Here is an 8,724-nt window from a genome sequence, read left to right as displayed (position 1 = left end):
GGGCCTGGCCTCTAGTCCCCTGGTTTCTCCTGTTAGTCCTGGTTTCTCCTGCTAGACCAGATTTCCCCTGAGTGATGCCTCTCGGTAGTTCAAACTGTACTCTGGGCCTGCTGTTTGTTGAGTGTGGAGGGTGACTATTGGGAACCCCAGCACTCTATTGTTTTGATTTTTTCCGCTTGCCCCTCTCCCAGTGCTGGCAAGACATGTTTCGTTTTCGCCGCTGATGGGAGGGGGAGTTGAAGGTCAGGTGTCTCTAGCTTTCCCCACGTCTTTATGCAGGCTCCCTCTGATAATCCCTCCCCCGGAAAGTCTAGGTGAGACTTTATGCGAATTCCCCACTGTATGGGAGATGAGCTGAGTAACACGCACCTGTTTTATTGTTGCAATCTGTCGGAGAGTGGCGGTGGTTACTTCAGCTCTCCAAGATGGTGGCCGCTGGTTTCCTTGGTGGAGTTTCCGTTGTGGGGGATAGAACTGTACCGCTTCCTTCCCCGTCTGAAATCCTGAACTCAGCCTGGGGTTCAGTGAGGGCTCAGCCAGCAGGATTCCACAGAATCCGCAGCAACATTTCTCTCTGCTTGCTGGCTGCTTCTCTGCGGCGCCCCGCCATCTGTAGCCGCGGGGCGGGCACACACCTGTTTTATTGTTGCAATCTGTTGGAGAGTGGCGGTGGTTACTTCAGCTCTCCAAGATGGTGGCCGCTGGTTTCCCGATTTTGTTCTTTTTGATGGGATAATATTGCATTGTATATGTACACCACATTTTCTTTATCTGTTGAGGGGCACTTAGACTGATTCCATAAGTTTTCTGTTCTGAATTATGTCACAATAAACATGGGTATGCAGGTATCTCTATAGCATGAGAACTTTTATTCCTTCAAGTGTATGATGAGAATTGGTATAAGTGAGCCATATGGTAGTTCTGTTTTTAATTGAGGAAATTCCACACTGATTTCCATAGTAGCTGTAATAATTTGTACTAATTTACATGCCTACCAACAGTGTGTAAGTGTTCCTTTCCTCTCTCCCCAACTTTCCAGAATGTATTGTTTTGTTTTTGTTTGTTTGTTTGTTTTTTGCAGTGATAAGGACTGAACCCAGGGCCTCACACACACACACACACACGGAAAACATTACCTTTGAGTTATATCCCCAGCCCTATTTTTTGTATTTTGATGATAACCATCCTGACTGGGATGAGATGGAATCTCAATGTAAGTTTTAATTTTGCACTTCCTTGATTTCTAAAGATGTTGAACAATTTTTTTGTATAATTATTGGCCCTTTGTATTTCTTCTTTTGAGAAGTGTCTTTTTAGTTCTGATAAACCCAACCTGATTTTCTCTTAAAATTGGGAGCCATCTTGCCACAAAGCCATGAAAAGATAATTTCAGTTTTACTATAAATTATTGCAAATTCTGAACTAGCTTGGAATGCCTGCCCATCCCTTGAACTCGCCCATGCCTGGCTCTCCCTGACCAGATAGCAGCCGTCTCTGAAACTTTAGTGAGGCCTCATAAATCTTGGCCTTCCCTGGCCAGATACCAACCCTCTCTGAGGCTCTGATGACCTTCATAAATTCTGATGTTGGGGCCAGCAAAAATGTAAACCTTTGTGTTATGCTCATCAGAGTTTTGTTATCTGTAACCCCCCTTTGTGTAACTTTCTGGGCTATAAAGCTGGGCTGCAAGAAAACTGTGGTGCTGTCTTGTTCCTGTGGTTTTGGGTGGGAGAGGCAGCCCGGCTGGTCGAAATAATAAGCTTGCTTTAATTTGATTTTAATTGGAGTCAGTGGTCTTTTCTTGTGTCCTGGTCTAACAGTTCATTTGCCCATTTATTGATTTTTTTTTTTTTGGTGTTAAAATTTGAGTTCTTCATATATTTTAATATTAACATTAATCCTCTGTCAGAAAAGAAACTCTCACTCTGTATGCTGTCTCTTCATTCTTCTGTTTCCTTTGCTGTGCAGAAGTTTCTAAATTGATGCAATCCCATTTGTCAATTCTTGCTATTATTTCCTGAACTATCAGAGTCCTATTCAGGAAGTTGTTATTTGTATCTATCTCCCCAAGGGATTCCTCTATGTTTTCTTTTATCAGTTTCAGAGTTTTGGGTCTTGTACTCAGGTTTTTGCTCCACTTTGAGTTAATTTTTGTATAGGGTAAGAGAAGAATCTAGTTTCAGTCTACATATGGATATCCAATTTTCCTAGCACCTTTTGTTAAAGAGGCTTTCTTCTCTCCAGTGTATATTTTTGGCATCTTTGTCAAGAATCAGATGACTGTAGCTGTATGGATTTATTCTGTGTCTTCTATTCTATTCCATTGGTCTATGTGTCTGTCTATGCTTACTGTATTTGTTACTATTTCTATTTTGTTACTATGTTTTGTTTTGTGTCTGTCTATGCCTACTGTTTTGTTACTATTGTTTTTGTACCCTACTTTTTTTATTACTATGGCTCTGTAGTATATGTTGAAACAGGGTATGGTGATGCCTCTAGCATTGCTCTTTTTGCTCAGGATTGCTTTGCTATTCTGGGTCTTTTGTGCTCTCATATAATTTTATGATTTTTTCTAGTTCTGTGAAGAATGCCATTGGTATTTTGAAGGGCATTGCATAAAATCTATAGATTGCTTTTGGTCATATGGCTTTATGTATTTATTTTAGTGCTAAGTCGTTGAACCCAGACCCTACCACATGCTAGGTAAGCACTTTACCACTAAGCTACATCCCCAGCTCTATTTTTAATTTATTTTGAAACAGAGTCTCACTAAATTGCTCAGACTGGTCTTGGATTTATCATCCTTCTGCTTCAGCTTCCTGAATAACTGGGATTACAGGCATGTGGTACCACACCCAGCAGTAATACGGCCATTTTAACAATATGAATTCTGCTGATCCATGAACCTGGGAGGTGTTTCCATCTTCAAGTGACTTCTTGAACTTCTTTCTTCAATATTCTGTAATTCTCATTATAGGGATCTTTCACTTCCTTGGTTAGGTTCATTCTTATTTTATTTTTTAAGCTATTGTGAATAAAATTATTTTCCCAAGTTTTTTCTTAGTGGGTTCATTACTGGTGTAAGTACATGCCATTTGACTTTTTTTTTTTCCTCGCTCAATATAGTGCCCTTGATATCCTTCCAGGTTGCTGCATTTATCAATGATTCAATCTTTTTATTTCTGAGTAGTATTCTGTGGTATACACATACTAAAGTTGGCTTGATCCTTCTCCCACTGGAGGACATTTGGGTTGTTCTCAGTTGTTGGCTAATATGCCTAAAACTGCTATTTTATTTATATACAGGTTTTCTGCACACATACATTTTCATTATTCTGGATTAAACACCCAAGAGTGCGATTTCTAGATTGTACGATTTCTAGACTGTATGATAAATGCAAATTTAGTGTTCTAAGAATCCACCAAACTGTTTCCAGAGTAACTCCAACATTTTACATTCCTATCAGAAATGTTCCCAAGGTCCAGTTCCCCTGCATTCCAGACAGAGTTTATAATTATCACTGGTTTTTAAATGTTAGCCTTTCTGACAGATGTGTAGGGGTCTCTCTTACCAGTCCAGAGCTCCGAAGTTCTCTCTGCATCTCTGTCCCCTTTGGAACCCTGTGAGTTCAGGTTGACCTGGCCCTCTTAGACACCCAATTCTGTCTCCTCAACTCAGGGAGACTGACAGTCTCCACCTAGGTTCTCCCTCTCAGCTGCAGCCTGAAAACTCTCTACAGGGAGTAAGCTAGGGGAATTGTGGGGGTCATCTCAGTTGCTTCCCATCTCTCAGTGATCCCAGTACAATGAGAAATAGCACATTCAGAATCTAACTCTTAAATGGATTGATTATCAGTTTTCTAATCAGGATGTCTGCTCTATCTCCCTACCTACCTCCCTTCCTTCCTTCCATATATTTTTACCTAACTAGAAGCCAAGAATTTTGTCATCAGAACTGCCATTACTCATCTGAGACATCAACCTCTTTAAGCTAGTTTATTTGTAAAACAGAGAGTCTATATGAGTCTTACTTCCTTCTCTGATAGTCTAGGATATTAACAGACTCTTGTAGGAGACGCAGTGAGAAGTATTGGTAGCAATCTTTAGTGTGGTGTTGGTTCTTAGTCTGTAGCTATTGTTCTTTAGTCCTTAGCTATTTCTAAACAGGAAAATGGTATTGATTGTGTGGGAAATTATCATATGTTGGTAATTGCTGTGAAATAGCAAGAACAACAACAATAGCTAACACATTTAGCCTGCAGCATCTTATGTAATATTTACAATATCCCTATGACGTAAGTGCCACTACTATCCAAATTTAGAAGATGAGAAAGCCGTTGCCTAGGAAAAAAAAAAAAAACAAGAATAATTCCTTTCTTCATATTCAATTAAAGGTTGGTTTCCAATGATCTCTAGAAGTAACCAGAACACTCCAGTAATAAAGAAGGAAGTGAAGCCCAGATTGCTGCTGGGCTCAGCAGAGGATTCTCCATTTCCCCTTCTGTTGCAAAGAGAACTCTCCAGAGTGAATGAGCAGAATGAACACAAAAGAGGAACAGCACAAGCAAACTGTGATGGTGAAATGCCATGAATTCCTCACTCAAGCAGGTAGTCAAGATTGCTGGGCTATGGTTGTGGCTCAGTGGTAGAGTGCTTGCCTAGCACATATGAGTCACCAAATTAGATCCTCAGCACCACATAACAATAAATAAAATAAAGGCATTATGTCCAGCTACAATTAAAAAATATTTTTAAAATAAAGATTGCTTAATTGTTCTAAATTATAAACATTGGCACTGCAGAAAGTCAGCTGAATAGATCATGTGGATTACACGAGTGTTTTTCAAACTACCATTTGAAAGCTCCTGTCTGAGTGACTACAGAAAACATCCTCCCAAGAGGGCTTATTTATGCCTAGAGAGGTTTTTTTTTACAGTGCTTTAATAATCTCCAGCATGCATTTAACAATATTATATCATGTTGTCAACATTTGCTAAAGAAGAGAATCTTAGCAACCACAGCATAACCTTCCTGGTTTTATTCACCCAGCCTGTAGGGATTGATAATGATAGTGGTGCTTTGGATTATCTCTTATCTAGGGCTAAATAATTAGCTTTGTAAAATCTAGGTGTTGTTATGGGCATGTGGCTATTGGTTGGAGGATGGAAAAAGGAGTGGAGTGGAGGGCTGGGTAAAGACATAGGCAAAGAAAAGTATGTGAACGTTTACAATTGACTCAAATAGTCTAGATCTTCAAATCAAGTCATGATACCATGTAAAATGTGAAAAATAAAATAACTATGTTGGACAGTTAACCCAAATAAAGGACAAAGATCTTGACATTTCAGAAATGATAGGGAAGGGTTTAAGGAAATACAGTGGGGGGAGAAAATAATTTAAAGACAACTAGTTTCGAAATTCATGCACAAGACCAGATTGCTTATAAACCACAGATGAATGGGTATATCTCAGGAGTGGAATGATGGATTGATAAAGTAAAACTGTCTGTAATTTTTCAGGTTGGAGACATTTCCTGTCCTGGAAGTCTGGAACTGAATTATTGTCCAAATAGCCTTACTTCAAAGTATTTGTGGGAGTAGAAAGCCAAATTGCTTGAGTGTAATTGTTCAGTGTTGATTGGGGGAGAGGAAAGAGGAGTGGCTTAGGAAGTCATTCTGTGTTTAAGATCATAGGAACCATAGGGTCAGTCATTTTTATGCAGACTAGCATCCGCTGGTTACCAAGAAGAAAACCCTGGAAGGGAAGAATTTGGGGAACTGGAAGATACAAGAACCTCTGAAGCTACTTAGGAGTGTAGGTAAGTCATGGTATTGGGTACCCTTCTCAGGGAACAACCTGAGAAGTTCTATTTTTTTTAATTAAAAAATTTTTGAAAACATTTTTATCTCTATAGAAAAGTTGCAATAATAAAACAAGGGACTTCTCACTGCTCTTTGTTCAGAAAAATTATTTAAAATTATTTTTCTCAAGTTTATTTTATCATTTTCTTTTTTCCCTATAAGCATGCACTTAACACATGCACACGTTAATATTTCAATATGTATTTACTAACAGCATGGATATTCTCTTAAATAATCTGAATTTACTTTTAAAGTTTATTGTATAAGACACTGACATAATAACATCATCAGCTTCTCCGCAGACTATATTCTAATTTTATCAACTGTCTCAATAATGTTCTTCATAGCATTTTATTTTATTTTTTCTTGTAGAGAAGGTCTCTCTTTGATAGAATGTGATACTGACCTAGCAAGACAAAGACATACTTCGTTGCCTCAGCTCTCATTAAGATCTTCATTAGTTAAGAAAGCCCCAGCAGATCAATTGTTCTTTGTTTTCATTCTTATTCCATTTCTTCCCTGAAAGTACAAATCAGCAGGAATACCTAGGTAGTAGGCGATCTTTCACAGAGAAGGAATCTGGTATGACAAGATGTAACTTTAGTAAGAATGAAGACTGAGACTGGACATCTTAACCCTTAGTCTCAGTTGAATAGACTACAGTACTTTTTCTATTCATTTTAATCTTTTTTTTTTTTTTTTTTGATACCTGGGGTAGAACTTGAGCGCTTCACCCCTGAGCCATACCCTCAACTCTTTTTATTTCTTTTTTATTTTGAGACAAGGTCTTGCTAAGATGCTTAGGGCCTCACTCAGTTACTGAGGCTGGTTTCAAACTTGCGATTCTCTTGCCTCAGCTTCCCAAGTCACTGGGATTAATGGCGTGTGCCATTAATCTTTTGGGGGAGGAAATAAATAGTAATGGGCAAAATTCAAGTTAATTACTTGATTAAGAATTTAGTTATTTAAAAATCATTGGTGCCAGCTTTCCTCACTGACTCCTCATCTGTAAGCCAATTTCAGAACAGCTTTTCCTGGTTGTCTTCCCAATCTTTGGGATCCATACCTTATTACACACTAACAGGGAGTATGGTGGGGGATGGACTGAGAAATGGAAAGAGAAAGACAAAGGATCACTGCTTTGGGAGATGGAGTCATGTGGAGAAGAAAGGGGAGACCCCAAAGCCTATGCTGTAGGATTTAGAGAGGCCACAGTCTCCACTGGTGCCAGTTTTCATCTCAACATCATGTCCTTCCATTTCCCTCCACCTGTCCAGGCAAAATGAAGCTGACTCTGGTACAAATCTTTTTCATGCTGCTGCTGCTGCTGCTGGGCCTGGGGCTGGGCCTGGGGCTGGGGCTTCACATGGCCGCAGCAGTCCTGGAGGATATTGATCAGCCACTGAACCAGTTTTGGTCCAGTGACTCACAGGACAAAGTCGAGACCACTGAGGAGGGAAAAGGCACACAAGCCACAGAAAGCCTGGTGCTTAGCAACAAAGGAACAGAGCAACCTGACTCGCCAGAAGAGACCTTCTCCAGTGAAGATGAGGTGGGAGGAAACAAGGTGCTCAGAGACAAGACTTTCTTGCGGAGCAACCAAGAAGATTTTAGGCTTAGTTTGGAGGCCAGGGAATGCAATAGCATGATGGCAAACAAGGTGAAGGAGCACAATCGCAGCTGCATATTTGAGTACACATTCATCCACGAGGAAATCAACACAGTCAGAGCTGTCTGTAGCAGTCCTGTTGTTGCCTGTGACCTCAAGGGGATAAAATGTCACAGAAGCCCCCGTCCTTTCGATTTGACATTCTGCAAGTTGTCCAAGTCCGGCCAGCTCACTCCTAACTGTAATTATCTGACTTTCATTCTGGAAAGGGTCATTGTCATAACCTGTAATGGCATGAACCTCCATTTAACATCTATACAGTGAAGCAACTCATCCTCTTCTTTCTCTTCTACCTTTTTCTTTTCCTTTTCCACTTCCACTTCTCAAGTTGCACTCCTCCTCTTAGGTAATCTTGCAGAGAATTTTCTAGGAAGAGAGGATGAGCTATTCTTTATCAACATCTTCTAAAAATGTTATTCTTCTTTGCCTTAGGGACCGTCCAACATGCATCTTGTCCCTGGACTTAGAGGTGCTTAAGAGAGTAATGATGCTCAGTTTCTCTGGGTTCTCTATTTTTCCTCTCCAATCTTTGCTGTGGAAGGGGATAAATAAAGGACTGCTCCTGACCCTCCAGTGGCCCTGGTCATTAGTCTGTTCCCTGGTCTGAGTTTGCCTTTGAGTGTGGACTGGCAGAGTTTTATTTAATGCCTCTATTTCCTATGTTCCTCCCTGCGACCCACCTCAAACCTCTACAGCAATCACTTGAGACTTCTGAGGTTTGCACACCTATCCTTTTTTGCACTGTGAATGCAATTAAAGTGATTGTGTTTGTGACTGTGTCTAGAAAACCACGTGGACCATGTTTCTTTTCCTGAGCCTGGAAACACAGAGCCTAGGCTTACGGGTAGCCAGGTGGTATAGTGGTGCACATCAAGACAGAACATGTGCAGGGGCATGAACTGTTCTCTTTCTCCCGACTCTTCCTTACCCTTTTCTTTTTCTTCCCATCTTCACTTTGCTTTGTTTCTTTGTTTTTCTTCCTTTATTTCCCCTTTGTTTCTTTTTCACCCTCTCTCTCTCTCTCTCTCTCTCCTTTTCTTTTTCTTTTGGGGCCTTTTTTTCACTTTCTCTGGATCTTTTCAGAGATTCCATCAGCCCAGACTGGACACTTCTGCTTTACCAGATAAGCAGAGGAAGATCCTATAGAGTCAGGCAGAAGGGCTGGAGGGAAGGTAGGTCAGGAGGGTAAAAACG

At 40.3% G+C, this 8,724-nt stretch overlaps 1 protein-coding gene and 1 long non-coding RNA gene across 3 annotated transcripts in view; one reads left to right on the top strand and one right to left on the bottom strand.

Moving 5' to 3' along the window:
- LOC125613300 overlaps positions 1 to 440 on the bottom strand; it is a 13,634-nt gene extending 13,194 nt beyond the window's left edge. Inside the window, exon 1 of the long non-coding RNA XR_007343819.1 lies at positions 268 to 440. This is a non-coding gene — a long non-coding RNA (uncharacterized LOC125613300). The remainder of the gene's footprint in view (positions 1 to 267) is intronic.
- Rnase10 (ribonuclease A family member 10 (inactive)) overlaps positions 1 to 8,318 on the top strand; it is a 41,621-nt gene extending 33,303 nt beyond the window's left edge. The window contains exons 3-5 of one of the 2 annotated variants that reach the window (XM_048793051.1): positions 4,395 to 4,608; positions 5,520 to 5,818; positions 7,139 to 8,318. In XM_048793051.1, coding sequence (XP_048649008.1) covers positions 7,144 to 7,794 — 651 coding nt within the window. In that variant the 5' untranslated portion in view covers positions 4,395 to 4,608; positions 5,520 to 5,818; positions 7,139 to 7,143 and the 3' untranslated portion in view covers positions 7,795 to 8,318. Of the gene's footprint in view, positions 1 to 4,394; positions 4,609 to 5,378; positions 5,819 to 7,138 lie in introns of those variants that run through there. The other variant, XM_015480866.2, reaches the window with a different exon arrangement.
- Positions 8,319 to 8,724: the final 406 nt, after the last annotated feature.

The sequence above is a fragment of the Marmota marmota genome, unplaced genomic scaffold, assembly GCF_001458135.2.
Source record: "Marmota marmota marmota unplaced genomic scaffold, marMar, whole genome shotgun sequence".
Classification (NCBI taxonomy): Eukaryota; Metazoa; Chordata; class Mammalia; order Rodentia; family Sciuridae; genus Marmota; species Marmota marmota.
The sequence above is the reverse complement of the archived record's forward strand: the minus strand, read 5'-3'. Positions and strand labels throughout refer to the sequence as shown.